We start from the raw sequence: 25,622 nt of genomic DNA, 5'->3' as shown, positions 1-25,622 counted from the left end.
AAGGCAGACCTTTCAGAATCATACCAGACTTTTCAGCAGGTACTATGAAATCTAGAAGATCCTGGGCAGATGTCATACAGACCCTAAGAGAACACAAATGCCAGTCCAGGCTACCATGTCCAGCAAAACTCTCAATTAACATAGATGGAGAAACTAAGATATTCTGTGACAAAACTATATTTACAAAATATCTTAACACAAATCCAGCCCTACAAAGGATAATAGATGGGAAACTCCAACACAAGGAGGGAAACTACACCCTAGAAAAAACAAGAAAGTAATGTTTTAAGAAGCCCAAAAGATGAGAGTCACACAAACATAATTCCACTTCTAACAACAAAACTAACAGGAAATAACAATCACTGGTCACTAATATCTTTCAATATGAATGGACTCAGTTCCCCCAATAAAAAGACAGAGTAACAGACTGGATAGGTAAAGAGGACCCAGGATTTTTCTGCATATAGGAAACACACCTCAGTGACAAAGACAGACACTATCTCCAAGTAAAAGGGTGGAAAACAATATTCCAAGCAAATGGTCCCAAGAAACAAGCTGGGGTATTATTCTAATATTATTCTAATATTATTCTAATATTGAATAAAATCAAGTTTTCACCAAAAGTTATCAAAAATGATAAGGAAGAACACTTCATATTCAGCAAAGGAAAAATCCACGAAGATGATCTCTCAATTCTGAATATCTATGCTCCAAATGTAAGGGCACCTACATTCATAAAAGAAACCTTACTAAAGCTCAAAGCACACATTGGCAGCTCCTCACACAATAATGAGAGAGTTCAACACCCCACTCTCAGCAATGGACAGATCATGGAAACAGAAACTAAACAGAGACACAGAAAAACTAACAGAAGTTATGAACCAAATGGATTTAACAGATATTGATAGACCATTTCATCCTAAAACAAAATAATATACTTTCTTCTCAGGACCTCATGGTAACTTCTCCAGAATTGACAGTACAATAGGTTACAAAACAGGCCTTAACAGAAACAAGAAGATTAAAATAATCCCATGCATCATCATATCAGATCACCAGGGACTAAGGCTGGTCTTCAATAACTACAAAAAGCAACAGAAAGTACACATACACATGGAAGTTGAACAATGCTCTACTCAATGATAACATGGTTAAGGAAGAAATAAAGAAAGAAATTGAAGACTTTTTAGAATTTAATGATAAGGAAGGCACAACATACCCAAACTTATGGGACACAGTGAAAGCAGTGTTAAGAGGAAAACTCATAGGTCTTAGTGCATCCAAAAAGAAACTGGAGAGAACATATACAAGTGACTTGACAGCACACCTCAAAGCTCTAGAACAAAAAGAAGCAAATAAACCCAAGAGGAGTAGAAGGCAAGAAATAATCATAATCAGGAATGAAATCAACCAAGTAGAAAAAAAAAAGAACTATACAAAGAATCAACAAAACCAGAAACGGGTTCTTTGAGAAAATCATTAAGATGGATACCCTTAGCCAGACTAACCAGAGGACACACAGAGAGAGTATCAAAATTAACAAAATCAGAAATGAAAAGGGAGACATAACAACAGAAACTGAGGATATCCAAAAAAAGTACTCAGATCTTACTACAAAAGCCTATATTCAACAAAACTGGAAAGTCTGAATGAAACGGACAATTTTCTAGAAAGATACCAGGTACCAAAGTTAAATCAGGGTCAGGTAAACCATCTAAACAGTCCCATAATTCCTAAAGAAATAGCAGCAGTGAAAAACTGCCCACCCAGAAAAAGCCCAGGAGCAGATGACTTTAGTGCAGAATCCTATCAAACATTCATAGAAGACATCATACCAATACTGTCTAAACTATTCCACAAGATAGAAACAAGGAACACTACTCAATTCGTTCTATGAAGCCACAATTACGCTTATACCTAAACTACACAAAGACCCAACAAAGAAAGAAAAAATCAGACCAATTTCCCTTATGAATATCGATGCAAAATTACTCAATAAAATTCTCACTAACCGAATCCAAGCGCACATCAAATGATTATCTGTTATGATCAAGAAGGCTTCATCCCAGGGATGCAGGGGTGGTTCAATATACAGAAATCTGTCATTGTAAGCCACTATTTAAAGAAAAAAAAACCCCACAAGATAATCTCATTAGATGCTGAGAAAGCATTGGAAAAAATTCAATACCCCTTCATGTTAATAGTGTTGGAAAAATCAGGCACTCAAAGCCCAGTCCAAAATGTAGCAAAGGCAATATAAAGCAAACCAACAGCCAACATCAAACTAAATAGAGAGAAACTTGAAGCAATCCCACTAAAATCAAGACAAGGCTGCTCCATCCCTCCCTACTTATTCAATACAGTACTCAAAAAATCCTAGCCAGAGCAATCAGATAACAAAGGAGGCCAAAGGGATACAATTTGGAAAGAAATAAATCAAAATATCACTATTTGCAGATGATATGATAGTATACTTAAGTAACCCCAAAAATTCCACCAGAGAATTTCTACACCTGATCATTTCAGTAAAGCAACTGGATATAAAATTAACTCAAACAAATCAGTAGCTTTCCTCTACTCAAAGGATAAATAGGCTGAGAAAGAAATTAGGGCAATGGCCCCCTTCACAATAGTCAGAAATAACATAAAATATCTGTGTGACTCTAGCCAAGCAAGTGAAGGATCGGTATGACAAGAGCTTCAAATCTCTGAAGAAAGAAATTGAAGAAGATCTCAGAAGATGGATAGATCTCCCATGCTCATGGATTGACAGGATTAATAATATAAAAATGGCCATCTTGCCAAAAGCAATCTACAGATTCAATGCAATTCCCATCAAAATTCCAACTCAATTCTTCATAGAATTAGAAAGAGTAATTTGCAAATTCATTTGGAATAACAAAAAATCCAGGATAGAGAAAACTATCCTCAACAATAAAAGAACTTCTGGGGGAATCACTATCCCTGACCTCAAGCAGTATTACAGATCAGTAGTGATGAAAACCATAAGGTATTAGTAAAGAGCCAGGGAGGTAGATCAATGCAATAGAGTTGAAGACCCAGAAATGAACCCACACACCTATTGTTATTTGATTTTTGACAAAGGAGCTAAAACCATCCAGGGAAAAAAGATAGCATTTTCAACAAATGGTGCTGGTTCAACTGGAGGTCAGCATGTAGAAGAATGCAAATCAATCCATTCTTATTGTCCTGAACAAAGCTAAAGTCCAAGTGGATCAAGGACCTCCACATAAAACCAGATATACTCAAACTAATAGATGAAAATGTGGTGAAGAGCCTCAAACACATGGGAAAATATTTCCTGAACAGAATATCAATGGCTTATGTGCTAAGATCTAAAATTGATAAATGGGGCTTAATAAATTTCAAAGCTTCTGTAAGGCAAAGGACACTGTAAATAGGACAAAATGGCATCCAACATATTGGCAAATGATCTTTACCAATCCTATATCCAATGAAAGTCTAATGTCTAATGTAAAGAAAGAACTCATGAAGTTAGACTCCAGAGAATTAAGTAACCCTATTAAAAATGGGGTACATGGCTAAACAAAGAATTCTCAACTGAGGAATATTGAATGTCTGAAAAGTACTTAAGAAATGTTCAGTATCCTTAGTCAGGGAAATGCAAATCAAAATGACCCTGAGATTCGACCTCATACCAGTCAGAATGGCTAAGATCAAAAACTCAGGTGACAACAGATGCTGGAGAGGAGGTGGAGAAAGAGAAACACTCCTCCATTGTTGGTGGGATTGCAAGCTTGTACAACCAGTCTGGAAATCGGTCTGGAGGTTCCTCAGAAAATTGGACATAGTACTAACCAAGGATCCAGCTATATCACTCCTGGGCATATACCCAAAAGATGCTCCAACATATAACAAGGACACATGTTTCACTATGTTTATAGCAGTCTTATTTATAATAATCAGAAGTTGGAGAAAAACAGATGTCCCTCAACAGAGGAACAGGTACTGAAAATATGGTACATCTACACAATGGAGTACTACTCAGCTATTTAAACCAATGACTTCATGAAATTCTTAGGCAAATGGGTGGAACTAGAAAATATCATCCTGAGTCAGGTAACCCAAAAACAAAAAAAACACACATGGTATATGTACTCATTGCTATGTGGATATTGGCCTAAAAGCTCAAATTACCTAGGATACTATCCACAGACCACATAAAGCTTGAGAAGAAGGTTGACCAAAGTGGGGACGCTTCACTCCTTTTTATAAGGTGGAACAAAAATATTCATAGGAGGAAATATGAAGGCAAAGTTTGGAGCAGAGACTGAAGGAAAGTCTATTTAGAGCCTCCCCCACCTGGGGATCCAGCCCATATACATCCAGCCACCAAATACAGACAGTATTTTTGATGCCAAGAAGTACGTGTTGACAGGAGCCTGATACAGCTCTCTCCTGAGAGGCTCTGCCAGAGCATGACAAATACAGAGGATGTTCATAGCCAACCATTGACTGAGAATGAGGTCCCCAATGGAGGAGTTAGAGAAAGGATTGAAGGAGCCGAAGGGGTTTGCAACCCCATAAGAACAATAATACCAACCAATCAGAGCTCCCAGGGACTAAACCACCATTCAAATAGTAGACATGAACAGACCCATGGCTCCAGTTGCATATGTAGCAGAGGATGGCCTTGTTGGGCATCAATGGGTAGAGAAGCCCTTGGTCCTGCCAGATCTTGATGCCCCAGTGTAGGGGAATGTCAGTTTGGAGAGGCAGGAAAGGGGATAACATTTGAAATGTAAATAAAAAATCCAATAAAAAATCATCTTAACCTAAAACATATGGGGTTATATTTTATTACCATTGCCATTTGCATTTCCCGATGATTAGAGAGGCTGTGTTTCTTCAATATCTATTGGCTACTTATATGCCTCATTCTGAGAAATGGCTAATATGTCATTTGGAATTTATTGATTTTTAAAAATTTTGTTAATCATATTTTCATTGCTATAATAAAAATCCAATACCAAGTAACTTTATAAATGAGAGAGTTTATCTTACAGATATAGTCAAGTAGCTTGTTGGGATGAGCTCTTACCCTCATGAGGGGTCCATGGCTGGTGGAGCAAGAGTGCAGGAAGAATCAAAGGTAGAACAGGAAACATGGATGGAACCTGCCTTGTTCCTTTTACCTCTGAACACATTCCCAGCAACTTGGGGACCTCCCACTAGGTCCCACTGCTTAAAGGGTCTGGCACTCCCTGATGGGGGGATTAGTTCTAATGCTTTGTCTTATTTCAGCTCCCCAAATCACGTGAAAATCTGCATGTCCTAATGCTGAGGTCCCTGTCCCTGATTGGTTTTTGATTAATCAATAAAAAGCCAATGGCCAGTGGCTGGGCAGGGTGAAAGAGGCAGGACTTTTAGGATTCCTGGGCAAGAAACAGGAGAGGAGAGAAAGGAGAGAATTGCCTGACAATATGACAGAGAAGCAGAACGATCAGGCTTAAAGGTCCACCAACATGTCAGAATCAGGGAAAGTGGCCCCAGCGGGTAGCAGAGATAAAATATAGATTTAGCAAGTATTTGTTCAAGAATACCGGAGGGGAGTGTATGCAAGCCGTGGGGAGGTTTGAAAGTGGGCAACCATTGAGCTAGTTAGGCAGATTAAAATATAAAGGCTCCGCGTGTGTGCGTGCGTGCGTGCGTGCGTGCGTGCGTGCGTGCGTGCGTGTGTTCTTTCGAGGATCCAGAAAGCCCTGGCAGGTGACTAGATTTAGCCAAACAAACCCTGAAAGGACACAATCCAACTAGACTAAACTGTATCACTTATTGGCTTGCTGTGTTTCCCTATACATTCTGACAATATTTCTTTTTAAAGAATTTCTTTAAGACTTAGAAAAAGTTGTGCGTCTGTGTGTTTTGCCTGTATGAATGAATGCGCACCACATTGTGGCACCATTGTGGGCATCAAGGAAAATAGAAATGGGCGATGGATCCCCCGAAATTTGAGTTACAGATAGCTGTGAGCCACTCTGTGAGTGCTAGGTCTGCAGTCCTCTGGAAGAACAGGCTATGCTTTTAGCCACTGAGCCATTCCTCCAGTCCTGGTCAGCATGCCTTTAAAAAAACAACAGTCAGATTTGGTTTACAAATATCCTCTCGTCCTATTGGTTCTGCTTCGTTTTTATTATTCTTATTATTTTTATTTATTTATTTATTTTTTATTTGGTATGCAAAAATATTTTCTAGGTTGATATAGTCCCAAATGCCTGTTTTTGTCTTTGTTACTTATGCTTTTAAGGTCACATTGAAATTTTTCTCACCCTGGTATATCCCAGGGACATTCCTTTTATGCTTTGTTTTGATAGTGATACGATTTTAAATCTTCTGTTCAGATTGTAATACATTTGAGTGTACTTGTGTACCTCCTGTGAGATAAAGATCTGAGTTCATTCCTCTTCCCATACATCCACTTTTCCCAGTGTTTTCTCTGCAGAGCATAACCTTTCCCGGTTATGTATTCCTGGCATCACCACTGATAATTGGTAGGATATAAATGTATCATTTTTTTTTGTGGTTTCTACTTGGTTTCATTGGTCTATATATCTGCTTATGTGGGAGTGCAATGTATTTTGGCTCTTAAAGCTTCATCAGAAACCTATAAAAAAAACTAAAATATAATTATATCATGTACCTCTTTTTGTACTGTCTTACCCATCCTGTTTCACTCTCCATTCTCCCAAATCCATGACTTCCTCTTTTTTAAACATCATTGTCATGTATACACATAAGTGAATAAGTATATGCATACAACCTGATTAATCAGTTTAGTATTAGCTGAATGTGTGTGTTATTAATCAGTTCAATATTACCTGAATGTGTGTGTCTCCAGGGATGACCACTTGGTATTGGATAATCAATTGTACATGTGGTGGGGTTGGTTCCCTGGGGAAGACTGATTCTCCCTTTCACTGACATTGTTAATTGCTTGTAGTGTTTATTTAGGGTGTGAGTCCTGGGGATTTCCTCCATCTATATGGGGATGTCAACTGTTGTTTGACTTTTTCAGGTCTTCCTTAGGCATTCATGTTGTTGAGATTTCATGTGTTACTTCCTGTTATAGCTAGAATACACAATTTGACAGTCCACTTCCTGGTCCTCTGGCCCGAACAATCTTTCTGCCACTTCTTCCAAAACGTGAATGCTCTCCGAGCCTTATGTGTAGAGGTTGTGTTACATCAGTCTGGGCTAGGAACCTACAATGCCTTCTCTGCATTTAATTAGTTATGCCTCTCTATAATAGCCTATTTATGCCAGAAGAAGTTACTTTGATGAGGCATGCGCTCTATTCTTATCTGCAGGTATAAAATAAGTATTTGGAATACAGTTGGGAAAGGACCCTGACTTAAGGAAGCTGCAGTAGTTGGTTCCCTTCTCAGGTCTTTGACCTCACTAGCCATAGGCTAGGTTCACAGTACCATGTAAAATTTCCCTCCGGGTGAGCAGACTTTAATCCAATTAGACAGCCGTTGGTAACTCTTAGGATGAAAATGCCGCTACTTCTCCATGTAATGGTGGAAATGTGGCCAGCATAGTGATATTGGTTAATATGCTTATCAGCTGAGGAGAACTACAGAATGTTCCCCTCCATCTTTGGATCTTGCAGAGCACCTTCTGATACTAGGAGAGCCACATTTTGGGGGTGAAACTTCTGGATCAATTAATTCTGTCTTGATCACTCTAAGTTCATTATGTGAAGTGCATCATTATTTCAGTGAATGACCTTACTTTCAAGTTCTAGGAGACATTTATAAGCACTGATGATAGCCTATATGTGTTTTGAGGGTTTCTTGCACTCCTTTGATCTACAACTCAAGAGAGAGAGAGAGTACTTTATGCTTCATGCATTATACTGGAATTTTCTTACATACTTCATGACTCTTGAGGGGAACACTGTAATCAGAAATGTTGACATAAACAAATAAATGAATAAATAAATATGTGAATATATAAGTGATATGCATGTGTACACATATGTACACACATATATGTTTATATTAGTTGATTCTCAGTTCTGTTCCTATATGTGTGTATGTATGTGTGCCTGTATTTTACACATATATCCATGTATATGTATATATGTGTATATGTATATATATATGGATATGTGTATACATATGTATGCATATGTGTATATATAATATACGTTTAGGTAAATATAATAATGACTCCTATGCCTTTTAAAATAATCCTTAGTGTTATTACTCCTCCCACATCCCTCCCCTTCTTTATTACCCTCTCATCTCCCTCTGTGTTTAAAGTCCCCACTTTCCCATTTCTCACTTTATAATACCTATAATCTATTCACTATAGATTTAGATCTAAGAACTACAAATTGGAAAGAAAATATGACTTTTGCCTTTGCGACTCTGGATTACCTCACTCAGCATAATACATCTAGTGTTACAGATTTGGATGGAAAATCCTTGATTTCATTTTTCTGTCTAGCTGAGTAATTTCATTATGCATAGGTACCATATTTTCCTAAATCATTAATTGAGTAAAGGACATTATGTTGTTTCCATTTCTTCTGTTGTTGAATAGAGCGGCAATAAACATTGCTGAGCAAATATTAGAGATATTCCAAACTGTGCTATAGCTGTGATGTGATAGATTTACTTTTGGCTTTTTGAAAATTCTCTACAATGCTTTCCAAAGTGGCTGTATCATTTCACAATGCCACCAGCAGTGAACATAGGTCCTCTGTCCCCAGAAACTCATGAGCATTTCTCTTTAGTTGTTTTCTTAATATTGGCCATTCTGACTGGGGTGTGATGAAATCTCAAGGTTGCTTTAATTTGCATTTCCTTCATTGCTAAGGATGACGAGTACTTTATGAGATTTTTATTACCCATTTTAATTTCTTGTTTTGAGAACTCTCTATTCAGATCCAGAGCCCATTGTTTAAACATGAACCACTACCCAAGGCATCCAGCTTTATGTGTAAACTTCTTTAATAAATTCCATATCTCGCTTTCTCTCTCTCCCTCTCTCTTGTATATATGCACATATGCATACACACACATTTTCATCACATTTATTCATTCTATCAGTTATGTTCCTCTATAGAATCCTCAGTAATGCATATAAAAACTTTAGGACATCCCTCCCCTTAGGTTAAGAATTTTGTGGAGAATTTGACTAGGATTATTTTGAGTCTGTAAATTTTTCTTGGTAGAATTGTCATTTTCACAGTATTAATTCCACCAAACCATGAACATAGGCCCCTCTACACCATTGTCTAACATCTTTCTCCAGCTCTTTCTTCACTTACTTAATGCTTTCATTATAGAGGTCTTTTTCTCCTTTGTTAAATAAATTACTAGATTTTTTTGAAGCCACTATGAATGTGTCTGTGTATTCTCTTTCTCAGCAAGTTCGTGCTACTATAGAGAGAGGCTACTGAACTTTGTTACTTGATTCTGTATTGTGTTGGTTTACTGAACATGTTGGTACTTTTTAGAAGTTTTCTGACGAAACTTTGGTATCTTTGTGTTTAATATAGCATTTGGAGACAGGGATAATTTGAATAGCTCCTTTCCTACCTGTATTCCTTAATTTCTTTCTCTTTTCTTATTGTCCCAGCTATTGCTTTAGGGACTATATTGAAAAAGAGTGGCAATAGTTGACAATTAGACAGATCACTAGTGATTTTAATCAAGTTGCTTTGAGGTTTTATTCATTGAAGATATTGCCTGTGAGCTTGCCATGTGTGGCCCTTATTATGTTGAGGTACGCTGTCTCCAGTCCTATTCTACCTAAAACTTTTACCATGAAGGTATGCTGAATATTTCATCAAAATCTTTTTCTGCACCTATTGAAATTATGTCGATTTTTGTCTTTAAGTCCATTAATATTATTTATTACACTTACTGACTTATGTACCCAAATCTCTATGATAAATCTAACTTCATCATGGTGGATGGTTTTATCTATATGTCTGTATTCAGTCTGCAAGTTTAAAATATTTTATATCAGACCCACAAATAAAGGAAGAAATCACATGGCCAAAACACGCATAATAAAAAAGACCAAGATTGTATATTTTCTCCTAAATCCTTCATTCCCATAGAAATTATCTGCAACAAGAATTACCTAAGTGAATTGCAGGATTTAGAAATCCAATCAAAAACCATAAACTTTAAACTTCATCAAGGAATTCAAGGAGTAAGAAGAAAACACAAATAGTTCAATAACTTAAATAGTAGCAAATGTCTGAATGATTGCCAAGAAAACACAAATATCAAGATAAATTGATTGATGAGGAAATTTGAAAACTAAATTTAATAAAGAGATATGAGTATCATTAGATAACTCAAATGGATATGAAGATGGAATTAAACGCAATAACCTAATTAGAAATTCTTCTCAGTTTCTTTCTTTCTATTCCTCATTTCTTGAACACTTCAGACTGATGAGAAGATTACGTATAGTCAAGAGACTCTGGAAAGAAAACAAATGAAGCCAAGAGAACTTAGAAAAAAAAATGATGCTACAATTTCGTAAACATTAAGTACAACTAAGGCACAAACAACAAAACAAAACAAAATGACTGAAATCAATACTTTTCAATAATATTGATGACTTCAACTCTCCAATCATAAAACATAGTCTAGTTGAATGGGTTGAAAAACAACATCTTTCTTTATATTGTCTACAAGAATCGAATCTTGAAAGATAGGTATTACCTTAAGATGAGCACATAGAAAAGAATTATTCCAAGGGCATGGGGATAGGATGCTGGCAGGGGCCACTATTCTAATGCCTTACAGAATAGACATCAAACTAAAAGTAACCAGAAGAAACAAAGAAGGTCACTTCATTGTAATCAAGGGAAAAATTATCTATTACAATTCATTCCTACATGTACCAAACTCTGGTACACTAATTTCATAAAAAGTGCAGAACTGAAATTAAAGACACGGATTAATATTAACCCACTAACAGTAGGCTATATTACCATGTATTTTTAAAATGTTAATGTGACAGGTAAAGCTTTTATCTTCTTGTTCGATATTATCTATTTGGTGTCTTTGTGGTTCTACATGTATTATAGTTGTGTTTTCGATTTGTATGAGAAATGTGGTTGTTGTTGTAAAAATACAAAAAATAAAATTGCTGTCTTTTATCCCCTCTAGATCCAGCACCACAGTGCCCCAAGTTATCTGCTGGATATCTTAATTCTCAGTCAGCAAAGCGTCTCACCTGCTTTGCTCCATCCCATATCACACTGCCGAAAACCTCCCTCTGAGCCTGGCAGCAATCTCTCTACCTATCTAGTTCCCAAGGCAGGTTTCCATGCCAGAAGCACACATCCCAACTCGGTGATAGTCCAGATTCTCTAGCCTCGGCACACTTTCCTACACTTAAATCGCTACATGAAAGAACGCACAATACAATAACCTTTGACCCAATTGATAAGATATAATTGTCCACTGAAACATACAAAGCCCAATACACATCCATCCTTTAAAAACATTCATAACAACCTGTAAAGGTACAGTATGGAATCTTAATGTCACCTGCCATATTGTCCTGCCACAGCTTCTCTCCCTCTCCCCACTGTCTATCCCTCCTCTTCCTTCAAACTTTTCTCCCGCCCATCCTTCCGTCTCATCCAATGACAGGCCTCCTTCTATCTTGTACCTGCCTCACCTGTGACATCATTCCACATATTGTAGTAATTTTGCTTTGCTTATATTGTTTCTGAAGATCATTTAAAGCAGTTTTTTTTAAATCATTTCTAATCCATGGGTGTTAACTATCTTATTTATTTATGTCTTATTTAATTTCTTTTTTCTTTATCTTATTTGATTGTAGACTTACACTTTCTAGTTTGTAGACCTGACAGATAAATCTTCAGAGTTTTATTACATTTTTTTGTAGTTATTATAGATTGGTTTTCATAATTTATTCTTTGAATAGTTTTGTATGTACATGCTCCATATTTTTGTGTTTTGATTTTGTATTCTGCAAATTTGGGGCTTTATTAATTGTAACTTTCTGGCAGTTCCTTAGAATTGCATCTCTGAGTTAGAAGCTTTTCTTTCTTTCTGTTGCCAGTCTTTCCAGAGGGTGGAAGTGGCAAGGCTGGCATTGTCTGTTGTTGATATTGGAGTAAGAGCATCATTGTCATCAGCGTTCAGTGTGCGACGAGCTCTGGCCCTGCCTCATACATGTCTTATGTTAAGTTGCTTTCTGCCTATTCCTAATTTCTCCAACATTTTTTTTTAATCATGAAAGGATGCTGAACTTTATCAGCTGTCTCAGTCAAGGGCAATAGCTTTGAGCTGTCTCCATTTCTTCCTCACAAATGCACAGTCAGGGCCATGCACTTATCTTCTAGGGTCGTAGGAATATGTCAGAGAGTCTCAAAGCTCCTCTAAGTGTGTCACCTCTCAGCTTCTGTTTTAAAATTTGTTTCATTTATTGATTTCCTCAGAAGTTATCTCACAACTAAGTCTTCTGTGAAGTTAATCAATTTTCTGTAATTATTTGTGTCAAATACCCAGAGGGAAGAGGTTCTACAATAGAAAAGCGATGAGCCAGGTGAAATATAGACAGCTTGTAGGCCCAGTCTTCCGAAGGACTACCAGACACTTGGAATAGGAGCAGCTCTGTGGGGGGGGGGGGAAGCCTTGAAAGGCTCTACTCAGATCTGCTCTCTCCATGAGTAGCAGAAGTTTTGTTTTACTGTGAAGGAAAGCTGTTAATTTTCAAGGCTACCACAGGCATGGGCATTGCTGGGTGGGAATAACGAAGGCTAGAATACCGCAGAGCTCACCCAGCTGGTCTCATTCATCAGTGCTCCTTGGCTGTTGCAAGCCTTTGGTTAATTCCCAGAACCCTAGAAAACCTAATTCCAGCATCAATAGCATTTGCTTGCTGCCATCAGAGGGCAGAGAACCGTTGGCGTTTTCTTGCCAATCTCAGATACGATTATTTTAGTATTTATTATGAATATAATTGGACGAAATGTTGTTGCTATGAGTATTTGCTAGTCACACTGTGAAGTTGTTAGCTATGAAAAAAATTATGGTTCATAACCGAGCTTTTGGAAAGTGTGATGGTGTATGCAGTGGCAGTGGTCAACCTCCAACAGGTCCCACTCATCGTATCTCTTGCTTTTAGTCTCTCTGGAGGTTTCCTTCTTCCCCATACTGGACCAGTATTGACCTATGACCCCGAAAGAAAACTGCGAAGGCCATGGTGTGTGACTATTGAGACTATATTATGAAATACATTGGTATTTTTACCTTGGTTACCATGACAAATTGCTCTTGGGGAAATGTGGTTGTATTTGTGAGGCTACGCTTCAGCACCTACAGAGAGGCCCGTTGGTGAGAAAGTGAGTATTCTGCTCTGACCACACACTGGCCATTGATGTGAATTGTCTGGTCCCTGATCTGCCCTCCAGAGGCCACTGTCATGAATCATGTGATGGACCCTAACGGTGAGCCTGTTTCTATCCCAACCAAACTATCCCAGAATTTTTGACTAACGAATACTGTGAAAGGATAAATACATATTGTTTTAGGCAACTGAGTCCTATTATAACTTGCACTTCAGCAATCCATTACCGAAATAATGGAATAATTAAACCAACTCTGTACACAAAAGTGTTCTCAACAAGTAGATGTAGAACATTTGTCATGTAAGTGTTGCATATTAATGACTGCACCCCTGGCATGCTCCAGGGATGTGTAACAAATTCACTCTAAGAAAATACCATCCCTATGAAATGGCTCCTTTTAAAGTCATATTCAGAGCACAGAGAACATTAACATCACAACTATTCTCATTTGTTTCCCCAACAATGAAACATGTTACTGAGACCTGAAGGCAATATAACTGATGAAACCATACTCTCACTTCTGAATAGGAATACAGATATTCCAAATGCCTAGCCAGGGGGACTCTGAGAGGGCAGCATTTTTCAGATGTGATGTTGTCCATCTGTACAGCCGGCATCATTGAGACTAGAAAACTGCACAAGAACGGAAATGCATTAATGAGGAGTAACTGTGAAAACTGTTAATTGGGAGCTTCTTGTTAATATTTTTTCTACAAGAAGACACCGAGGGGGTAAAACAGCAAGCATTGACCAACACTGTGGGCTTTATTTAAGCTATAAGATGTGGAAAGTGTCTCTACATACCACCGTTTCCACTCAGTGCCGCACCTGTTGTTTGCTTAATTGTTGCTTTGCAAATGCATTATTTGTAGCAAAAAGAAAGTCCCATTTTTAGAAATTATAGAAAATGTGCTTGTCCTTTCAGCTAGGGAGAAAGGCGTGTCTGGTCGTGCAGGAGCAAAGGTTCAGGTTTTTTTTTCCCTGTAATTTCCAGAACTCCTGTCGGCTTTAGTGTGGCTCACCGCACTGAGAGATGATTTCCATACCTGTAAGTAGCGGACGACTCTGCAGACCAGGTCAGGGGCCATGAAGTCTCCCGTGAATCGCCAAATAATGTCTGTCAGGATGTTGATCAGGCCTGTGAAGGAGTCTAACAAAGACACGGTGTTTAGTACCGATCTCTCCAGAATCCATGGACACGCCGCAGTGAAAACAAATCCCTGGGTTGCGTTGGTTTTCTCTTAGCCTAGCAGATGGCTGTGGAGGAAAAGTGAGGCATGGAAGGAGTTGCTTGCCTTTACGTATCAGAGCTTCTTGTTACCCAGAGAGCATTTCGGCTGCGACTGAGGAGGAAGCAATGGTCGCAGAAGAGGGGTTGCTATAGTAAAGCAAATACTGTGAGAAGACTTAAAGAAGACAGCAAGTGCTTGGGGAATTCTCTGTCCTCACTGTGGTGGCCCATCGTCTTATTGCCTGTCTAACATGGTCGAAGCCAGACTACTGAACGTTTTGAATCTTGGTTTGTCTCAAGGAATACTTGCTCTTTAATTAAATTTTGTGGGTGGTTTTTTTTTTTTTTTGAGAATTTCATACATAAATACGGTACTTATGTATTTTCCCTCCCCCCTTTCCAACTCCCTTCATGTTCTCTACCTGCCAAATTCATGGCCCTTTAAAAATGTTTATTGTTTTACACGAGAGGACTTATTCCTGGAGAAAACTTTTTCTCCCAGAATCCATTTATCGTTTTAGTGTTGTAGAACTAATATGGCTTCCCAGTGAGAAATCACTTCACATACTTAGAGATTAGATAAGAAAAAGCTATTTAATAATAGTGTACATCCATATCTGGCTAATGTTCAGAGGAGGTGGCACTGAGCAGAAAGCTCTACCAGGTTATCAGGGCCTTAGCCTCATGCACTCCACACACTGTTATTCTAAGTGTCTTTCTCGTCAGGACCCTCTATTTATACAGTTTAAACAGTGCATGTGTGCCCACTTGGGCAGATGGGAGATTGACACAGCAAAGATGCTCCCATAATTATTTAAGTGTACTCAAATTCTCCTTTTACATTGTTACCCAGGTTCGTCTTGCTCACCTGACAGATTATGCCTTGTCTGATAAGAACACACGGGACCCAGTGGTGGACAAGGGCCTGGTGGTGGTTGTGACCCTGAGCAGATATTAGAGGCCTATTCTTTGATTTAGGGATGAGCCTAGTAGGTAGTAATAAGTCAGGGTTGTTTCCTTTTGTTACAAGAGTGGAGCCTAAGGAGAAGTCAGCCTTGGCAAATAAACACTAGCAGAAATTTTCTCATAACTCTACACTTCAGTTGTATAAAATATTCTTACAATTTAACATGCCTGGCTACTACATTATTATCTCTCAGGACAATTGGAGGTAACACTCTTTTAGCTAAATTCTTTGTGTAATTTAATATTTCCTATGCACGTTCATTAATAAATTCTTTACCACATCAATTTTACTACTTTGAGTTTTCCTGCATCGGTAGCTCTTCATCTAAAGGTAATAAAACCTTTTTTTTATAGTATAGATTTTATAGTATTGTGATTTAAACCCAACACCACAAATGCTAGGCATGCGCTTTAATACTGAGCAACACCCAGACCCTGTTCATTTTTATTAAAATGTATGTCCTATATGAGTCTCATCATCTTATTTTCAGACTCTTATATACCATACTTTAATAATATTCCTATGTTATCTCCTGTCACATCTCTCTATGAAATGTATTTGCATTTTAAATACCTCATTTAACAAATCATTATATTTTCATGCCCCTTCTCCTCAAATATATACATAATATATGAAAGAAAAAGTATTTGTCTTTTGGGGTCTGGTTTAGTTTACTTAATGGGGCTATTTCTGGACCCATATGTATTTTTACAGATGATTTTAATGGGTAAATTTATGCTGGCATATATAATATGTATATGCACCACATTGTAAAAATCCATTTCTCCATTCATAGACACTTAGGCTGTTGCCATACTGACTTTGATCTATATACTTGGGGCTGGCAAACCTGTGTTATATGATGTGTGTGTGTGTGTGTGTGTGTGTGTGTGTGTGTGTGTGTGCCCACGCGTGTTCTAGTTCATTTGAATTGTGATAAAACATCCTGACCAATGTAGGAAGGAAGGGTTGATTTGGCTCCAGTTCCAAGTTACGTGCCATCATTGGATGAATATCAAGGCAGAAATTCATACAGCTCACCTAGTTACGTCCATGGTAAAGAGAGAAGAGAGAATGAGCACATGGCTGCTTTCTTGCAGGCCTCTGCTCAGCTGGCATTCTCCATTTTTACAGAGCCTAGCCCACGAAAACGATGCACCCATATTCAGGGCAGGTCTTTCCACCTCAATTAACAATCAAAACAAACAAACAACAACAGCACAAGGAGAGTGAGAGGGAGGCCTTTCATGAATAGTCACCAACATGGCCTAACAAGATACAGTAAAACTATAGGGTTGGGGATTTGGCTCAGTGGTAGAGCGCTTGCCTAGCAAGCGCAAGGCCCTGGGTTCAGTCCCCAGCTCCGAAAAGAAAAGAAAAGAAAAGAAAAAGATACAGTAAAACTAGACAAGGTTAGATGAGCTGAGGCAACCTAAGAGAAGGAAAGTTGTCCCAAGCACAGGCAAAAGAGTCAGAGACATCCTAAATCCCATTGTTGGGAGTCCTACAAGAACATCAAGCTACACAACCCTAAGGTATGTGCAGAGGACATAGCTTAGACATATAGAGGGCCCATAGTTGTCAGTTCAGTGTCTGTGAGCCCAAATGAGCCTTGCTTAGTTGATTCTGTGGGCTATGCTCTCCTGGTATTCTCAACCCCTCTGGCTCCTACAAGGCCTTTACCTTTCAGCAGAGTTTCCCTGGTTCTGCCTCGTGCTTCACCGTGAGTCTCTGCATCTGTTCCCATCAGTCTCTGGATGACACCCCTCTGATGACAGTTGGGCTAGGCACCACTCCATGAGTACAGTAGGATATCATTAGGATTTGTTCTCTCCTGGGTCTCTGAGATGTCCTGCCTCTGCTTCCCAACCATACCAGCAGTGTCAGGCATGGACTCTCTCTCTCATTGTATGGTCCTCAAGTTGGACTGGTCACTGGTTGGCCACTCCTACAAGTTCTGCACCACTATTACCCCGGCACATTTTGTAGGGAAGACAGTTTGTAGGTTGAAGGTTTTGGTGTCTCAGTACCACTACTAGGAGCTTTGTGTGAAATGCTGAATCTTTTGTGTTTACCACTGTTCACTGCAAAGAACGTTTTTCTTTTTAAGATTAAGAATAAAGTTCATTTATGAGTACAAGCATAACTATCCAGAGGACACCTTGACCTTGTGTCAATCTAGCTGAACAGCACTATTCAGTTCTTCCCAGGGCCCATGATCTCCCTTGCTATATAGGTTATTGAGCAGGTTTCCAGTAACTCAAATCCAATTAGAGAGCAATTTCTTATCTCTATAACTCCAGGGCCACTGCCACACAAGCGGACTCATCTTAACATAGCAGATTGGTCTCACAGTTCATAGGATTAACAGCTGAGTAAGACCATCGAGAGCACTTCTATCCCCATCCCTACCCCAGAAACCTGTATAGCATCTTCCGGGACTCTAAAGGTGCAGGTTGGTGAGAAGGAAGACAATTGTGGTTTAATTTTAGCTTGTTTTCCCTTTGCTACAAACCTAAGGTTTGTATTACAAACCCAAGGTGTGCGGTGTCTTTAGCAAAAGGTCTTAGCATATATTTTGGTGGGGAATCAAAACTAATGCCGAGGAGATGGAGAGATGGCTCACTTTTAAGAGCACGTACTTCTCTTATAGAGGATCCAGTCTTATTTCCAAGCACCCATGGGGTGCTTGGCTTACGGCTGTGCAATTCTAGTTCCAGGAGCAAGCAGACCCTCCCTTGAACTCTGTCTGCATCAGGAACACACATAGTACACATGCATGCATGCAAAACACTTATAAATAAATAATCTTTTAGAAAGAAAGACAAGAGCTCTGTATTGTTTGGGGGGCTTTTGGGGTTCCCTTGGCCAACAAATCAAACTGAGGCTTCCTAGCTCTTTCACTGGGCTTTGGGTTAATAAACCACAGCTTCTGGGAACAGCTTTTCCCAGATAGAGGATTTATTCTTGTTCAGTTTATTTTTGCTTCACATTTTATTTTTTTACTCTTTCTGTTTGTTTCCTTGATGATAACCTTTCTGGTGCGAAATATGGAATCTTAAAGCACTTTTTCTTAAAAAAAAAGTGTGTCTTGAGAGCAAATAGATACTCTATATTAAATTGCTACTGGGCACTTTCTGTCCTGCAAGAGCAGCTGTCTCTTCTCCAAATGGCAAAGCTATGTAAGGGCTGTGCTTACCTTCTTCGACCTTTACCTTTGCTAACCCCTGAGCTGCATCAGCACCACCCCCTGGGACTTTCAGATTTCTTAAATGTGGGTACATAACATGGCTGGTGATTAGAGATGACCTAGAGCAGGGAGTACATAATTGGGCTCATCAGGCAGCTCACAACTGAGAAGCATCCGTCCTTGTAGAGTTTCAGAATGGACTACTGAAGCCATCCATGAAATATAGATTCCAGAATTTCCTGAGAGGATGGGATATCATCCTTTGGAATGAATGTCATGTGATTAGATACCCCCTTTCTGGTTATGAGGAAGCTCAGAAAGATCTTAAAACCAAGAAATGTAGGGAGGAATGGTCTCAGTTAACCTCACTCCCAGTGGCCCAACTGGGAGATCCAAGTCTTATGCCTGTCTCTCTGTCTGTCATTTTGTTTCTATTTAGGTAACAACAATAAAAGGTGTCAAAGATAAGTACTCGGGCATGACACAAAAATTGTTGAAACCTGGTAGAGAGTAAACCCTGTGGCAATTCTGGATGGTGAGAGACAACCTGTTTCTTTCCTTCTCTTTTCCTTTGTCCCCCTGAATCACTCTCTACTTTATTTCCTTGAGAAATGTATGTAACTGATTACCTAAGCTTGCCATTCTTCAGCTAGAGTGACTAGCCAACTAGCCAGCACCAAGAATCTCCTTGTCTCCCTTCGCCACAGTGTTTGGTTTACATAGCCATATCTATCTGTTTACATGGGTTCTGGTGGTCAAAAGTCAGTGCCCTCTCCCCTTGAAATGGTTCTATGGCAACATAGGGCAGATTAATAAAGAGCCTGAGAATTGTGAGCTTTAAACAATCAAACAAGACTAAAACTGAGCTTCTCTTGTGAAGAATGAAAGGACTGAATGAATGGAATGGACGGTGGCCTTCTTGGGGTATTCTCTGTTGGTTTACTTTTTTCTTAATTGAAAAATAACAGGAAAAATACTGATGCTTCATTAGATCTAAATGGCTATATGAACAATTATAGTGTATTCTGGTAAAAATCTCTTTTTCCCTGGAGATAAGTCTTAAATAAACCTATTTCTGGTAGTGCAATAGCCATGTAACTCTACGATAGCATTTGCTAGTTGCTATTAAGTAAATGATACCAGCTCTGAAGAGTAAAATGCTATTTAGTTACCTTAATAATTGAGTACACTGCAAATAAAAGCCTATAAGAGGTAATTAATAGGACCTTGGGAACAAAGGGTACACTTGTATAAGCCTAATCACATGCATGGAATGTTTCTGTTCCCTACAATTCATTACATAAAAGATATTAGAAAATAGTGATGTGTAGAAAAACATGACAGAGTGCACTGGGCTTCTTTGCTTCTTTAAGGGCATCTTGTGAATGTGAGTGTGGGTTCTAATGTGCAACACAGTTATGGGTAGAGCGGGGAGAAGGAGAGAGTGATGCCACAGTTTGGTCAAGCCAACGAAGGTTAAACAGGTAGAAGGATCATGAGGGATGGTGGCTGAGTGAGGAAAGGAATGAGAGAGTGAGGAAGTAACAAATGCCATGGCATCTACATATACATAGTACATCAGTTTGGTGTGTCAAACGCTTAAAATAGGAGTTAAGAAGCGGCAGGAATGAGGCTATAGGAGAGAACCCCATTCTCCTTCAAACAGCAAAGATGACAAACTTTGTGTCTTGGAATGTGTTATAGACGATTTATTTCACTATCAAGGAAAGGATCGGTTTTGTAGGTCAGCTACTGGAGTTGACATTGCACTAGTTGGAGAGCTATGTGGAAATCTGAGTGACAGATAATTGGTCTCCTGCTTGTGAGCAGATTAAAACTGTGGGGAAGGATGTATGCTAGGATCAACTTTATGTAGGGAAATAAGGATTTAATATGTGATGTTAATTTTTTTAATATTCCTTGTATGGGCTTCACTGGTAGATGGTAGCACCTTCAATTAATTCTGAGACTGCTAGAGGGTAAACTCATTAAGATAGAACATTAATGAGTTTGGGCTTTCCTGGGGCACTAGACAATTTATATTCAATTCTGTCATTGATGTAGTTGTATTGAGACCTGCTATTTTGCATTTTCTTAGTTTTTGTACATTTCCTTTCTTCTATTTCTTCCTGTGATGATGGATATTTTATTTCATTTTTCTACCTGCTAGATTCTTATTGTATCTATTTTGTTCAATATTAATAGAGAGTCTATATTGTATAGCTTTGATTTTTCATTGTTTACTATCATTGAATATTGTATAAATTTTTCTATAATGTACACCCTGCTATGGATAAGTTACTCACAAATTTTATGCTACTGTTTAGGTATTTAGGTTTAACATATATTATGAATCACACAGTTACAATTTTATTATAAAGTTACATTTTGCAGTTGTTATTTAAAAATAAGAAAAATGTTCTCCTAGACGCTAACCTATCAGGTAACCAATTCACCATTTTGCTTAGCACAGACACCAACCCCTGGCCCAATCCTAAAATCCAAATAGATCCATAATCTAATCCCCCCAGTCATCTGTCTGTTGGCTGTTTCACACATGGCCTTGTTTACACATGAAGTCTGATGGACCAGAACTGATGGACTGACTACCTCTGAGACTGGAAAACCCTCTGCGAGTTTCAGAAGATTGACAGACACAGTTTCCTAAGACTGCAGAAGAAGGTGAATCTATCCAAAGATGAACTGTGAGCGGGTCTGACAACCCACGTGCACTCGGCACAGAGTGGTCCCAAGACTGAGCACTAAGCACCATTTAGCTTTCTTACAATTAAACAAGATGAGGGTAATATCAAACAGGGATCCGAACAACTCAACTGCTCAACAAAGAAAAGATAGCCAGATCAAAACACTACCAACGGCTGAACTCCAGATGCCTAGGTTGTATCTAAAAACTATAAACATCAGGAATAAACAAAGCAATAAAGCAATATATTTACTATAGAAATCAATACCCATTGCAATGAAATCCAACTTAGTTCATGAACAAAACCAATTTCAACCTAGCAGTTAAATGTTCAAGTTCTATGTTCAGAAAAGATGTGAACAGTTGGCTGAATGAGGACCATGAAGACACAAACACTTGAGTCAAAGAGGGAAAACGATTTAAAGTACAAAAATGAAATTTAATAAAGAGATACCCTTTGAATAAAAACTAAAATGAAATAAATGTTGAAACGAAAAACTCAGAAGTCAGATGAGCAATTCATGGAAAAGTCTTACCAACAGATAAAGTAGAGGGAGAATATCAAGCCTCAAAGAAAATGTATAATAGAAGTTAAAAATGTTAAAATCTTAAGAAAACAGCAGGAATGGAACACTTAGAAATTCTAGGAGTCTATAAGAACAAATGTATGAATAGGTATAGAAGCAAATAAAAAAGAAACCTAGGTTAAGGGCACATAAAATATTTTTTAAAGAGTCATGAGAAAAATGTCTGAAATCTAAGGGTAAATTGCCTATTAAGGTGCAAGAGGCCTAGAGACTATTACACAAGAGGAGAAGAGAAAATTCCCCATGCCTGCTAATACAAAGACCAAATGCACAGACAAGGAAAGGGCATTGAAAGCATCAACAGAGAAGGAACGGATCTCACATAAAGACAGGCTTGTCAGAATAACACTTGACTTTTCAGTGGAAACTTCAAAAGCAACCAGGGCTTGGATGTATATTCTATAAGTTCCAAAAGACCAGAGATGACAGGCTAGATACAATACCAAGCATTAGATTAGAAAACAGGATCCATCTTTTTGCTGCTTCCAAAAACACACCTCACCATTAACAATAGACACCACCTTAAGGTAAAAGGATAGGACAAGCATACATACAGAATTGAAAAAAAACCAAGCAGTTATAACTATTCTAATATCAAACAAAATGGACTTTAAAGCAGTGTTAACAAGAAGGGATAAGGAAGGATATTTCATACTCATTAAAGAAAAAAGTCTACTGAAAGGATATCATATATATAATATAAATAATATAGTTAAGAAGAAAGTATAAATATATATGCACTAAACTCAAGAGCACTCAATTTCATAAAAGAAGCACTATTAGATATAAAACCCCAGATTGATTCCAACACAAGAATAATAACTGACTTCAGTAGTCCATTGGTAGACAGGTCATCCAGTAAGCAAAGAAACTTTGACACTAAAGATATATCATAAATCAAATAGATCTAGCAGATATTTATAGAACATTCCATCCAACAAAAAGGAATGCAGTTTTTTCCTTCAAAGCCTATGGAGCTTTCTTCAAAATTAGCCACATCTTAGGACACAAACCAAGTCTTAAGACATTTAGGAAGAATGAAATAGCACTGTGCATACTGTTTAACCACAAAAGAATAAAAACAATAAAAACAACAAAAAGTACACAAGATCCTGGAAACAAAGCAATACACAACTTAATGAAGATTGAACCAAGGGAGGAATCATGAACAAAACTGAGAGCATTCCTACAATTGAAATAAACCAAAAAGACAACATTCCAAAATCTAAGAGGTGTATAAAAGACTCTCAGTCTTAAGAGGCAAAAAAAATCTGTAAAAATCTCACATTAATAATTTAATGTTATACCTGGAGGCCTCAGGAAAAATAAGAACAAACAATACACACAAAAAAGAGTAGATAAGAAGAGATGGGCTGGAGAGATGGCTCAGCCATTAAAGGCTAGGCTCACAACCAAAAATATAAGAAGAGATAATAAAAATCAAAGCCAAAATTTATACAATTGAAATTAAAAACAATATAAAGATTGAATAAAATGAGGAGTTGTTTTTTTTTTGAAGAAATTAAGAAAACTGACAAATTTTTAGGCCAAGTAATCAAATGATAGAGGAAAGAAAAATCCATCAAAAGAAAAGCACATGCCCAAATTAGTGAAATCTGATGTGACTAGGGACACATCACAGTATATGCTGAGACAGTTTAGAGAGTTATTGAAGACATAATTTAAAAACCTATGCTCCACTAAACTGGAAAGTAAAAGAAAGATGGGTGAATTTATAAATATAATTGATTAAATCAAGATAAAGTAAAGAGTTTAAGTAGACTCATAACAAAGAATGAGATAAAACAATAATTTGAAAAAAAGTCTTCCACCTCAACCAAGTCCAGACTGGATGGATACATTTCAGAATTTTACAAGACTTTCAAAAATGAGCTAACACTAATTTCCTCAAATTGTTCCATAAACACAAGTGGAGACCCTTTTAAACTCCTTATGAAACCAATATTACCCTAATACATAAACTAGAAAAATATTCAGCAACAACAAAAAATAAAACTGTTGCCAATTCCCCGAAAGAAAGTATATGCAGATGTTTTCAATAAAATACTTGAAAACCCAATTCAAAATCACATCAGAAAAACATAAATTGTATCCACTCAAGGACAGAAATCACATAACCATCTCGTTAGAGGCGAAAAGGCTTTGACAAAATCCAAGATCTTTATATGATCAAGGCCCTGGAGAATCTAGCGATATGGGGGCTGGGTGGACACATCTCAACTTCATAAGGGCAATATACAATCAATCCGAAGCCATCATCATGCTAAATAGGGGAAAAACTCAAAGCATTTCTACTAAAATCAAGAACAAGACAAGGAAGCCCATTCTCTAGTCCCAGTCAATACAGTATTGTCCTTGAGTAGAACAATAAGAGAAGAGGTGGAAATAAAGGAGATACAAATAAGAAAGAATTCAAATTATTCTTATTTCAGATGATATTATTATATATAAAAGATCCTAAAAGCCCCACCAGAGAAGTCCTACAGCTGCTAAAGGGAAGAAAGAAGCAGGATACCAGATCAAAGAAGAGCAAAACAAAACTGATGTGGATTTGGTTTATTACTTATGTTAATTGGGTTCCCAAATTACACCAGTATTGGTATTTGAAAGTCTACATGTAAGATGCCATGGGTCCCTGCTCCCAGTGGCTCTAATTGGTAAATAAAGTTGCCTGCAGCTAATGGCTGGGCTGGGAGATAGAAGTGGGACTTTAGAATTCCCAGGGAAGGGAACCCAGGGAAGAAGGAGGATTTAGAACCACCATGCTGGGAAAGCAGGGAGATCAGACTTTAGAGCTGTAGGAGAGAAAGCATACGGCCAGGTCAGAACCTGGAAAGAGCAGCCCCAAGGGTCCCTCCCCAGTTGGGTCTGGGATAGCAGAGACAGAGTATAGATTTAGTAAGTAATAATTCTGGAGTATTGGAGGGGAAGCATTAGCAACATGGAAGTTTGGGAGTGGCCCAACCATTGAGCTGCTTAGGGCATATTAAAAATAAGACTTCCTCATCCTTCAGCCTGTGTGCCCCCCAGGAGGATTGGAGTAACCAAAGAAACAGGTGAGAACCTCAGTCAAATAGCCAAAGCAGCCTGGACAGCTATGGGGCCCAGCTCTGCTTTTCTCCAAGCCCAGTTCTTACCCAGGCCAGATCAATGGCCAGGTATCTGCCGACACCCTACAGCCTGCTTGCCTCCCAGGAGGTTCACAGTAACCAAAGACACAGAGCCCAGCTGACATTGGGCCACTTTCCTTCTCCACCCAAGCCAGATTAGCAGCCCCAACACTCCCACACTCCACAGCCTGGCTGCTTCCCGGGAGGTCGACAGTACCCAGGGACACAAGGGGCCTGCTCTAATCAGACACAAGAGGCCCACCCTAACCAGAGACAGCACCGCCTCCCTCCAAGGAGATAGGCTTTCTCTGCTTCCAAGGAGACTGGCTCTAGTCAAAGACACCTAGGTCAGATAATACCAGAGATCATGAGATGGCCAGAGGCAAGAGCAAGATCATAAGCAAGAGAAC

At 38.4% G+C, this 25,622-nt stretch overlaps 1 protein-coding gene across 2 annotated transcripts in view; it reads right to left on the bottom strand.

Moving 5' to 3' along the window:
• Window positions 1-25,622, bottom strand: part of Npsr1 (neuropeptide S receptor 1) — a 406,607-nt gene that overhangs the window by 255,415 nt on the left and 125,570 nt on the right. Inside the window, exon 3 of one of the 2 annotated variants that reach the window (XM_032911286.1) lies at window positions 14,449-14,552. The exons of the other annotated variant lie outside the window; for it this stretch is intronic. Coding sequence (XP_032767177.1) covers window positions 14,449-14,552 — 104 coding nt within the window. The remainder of the gene's footprint in view (window positions 1-14,448; window positions 14,553-25,622) is intronic. 2 annotated transcript variants of the gene reach the window in all.

Source organism: Rattus rattus, chromosome 8, assembly GCF_011064425.1.
Source record: "Rattus rattus isolate New Zealand chromosome 8, Rrattus_CSIRO_v1, whole genome shotgun sequence".
Classification (NCBI taxonomy): Eukaryota; Metazoa; Chordata; class Mammalia; order Rodentia; family Muridae; genus Rattus; species Rattus rattus.
The sequence above is the reverse complement of the archived record's forward strand: the minus strand, read 5'-3'. Positions and strand labels throughout refer to the sequence as shown.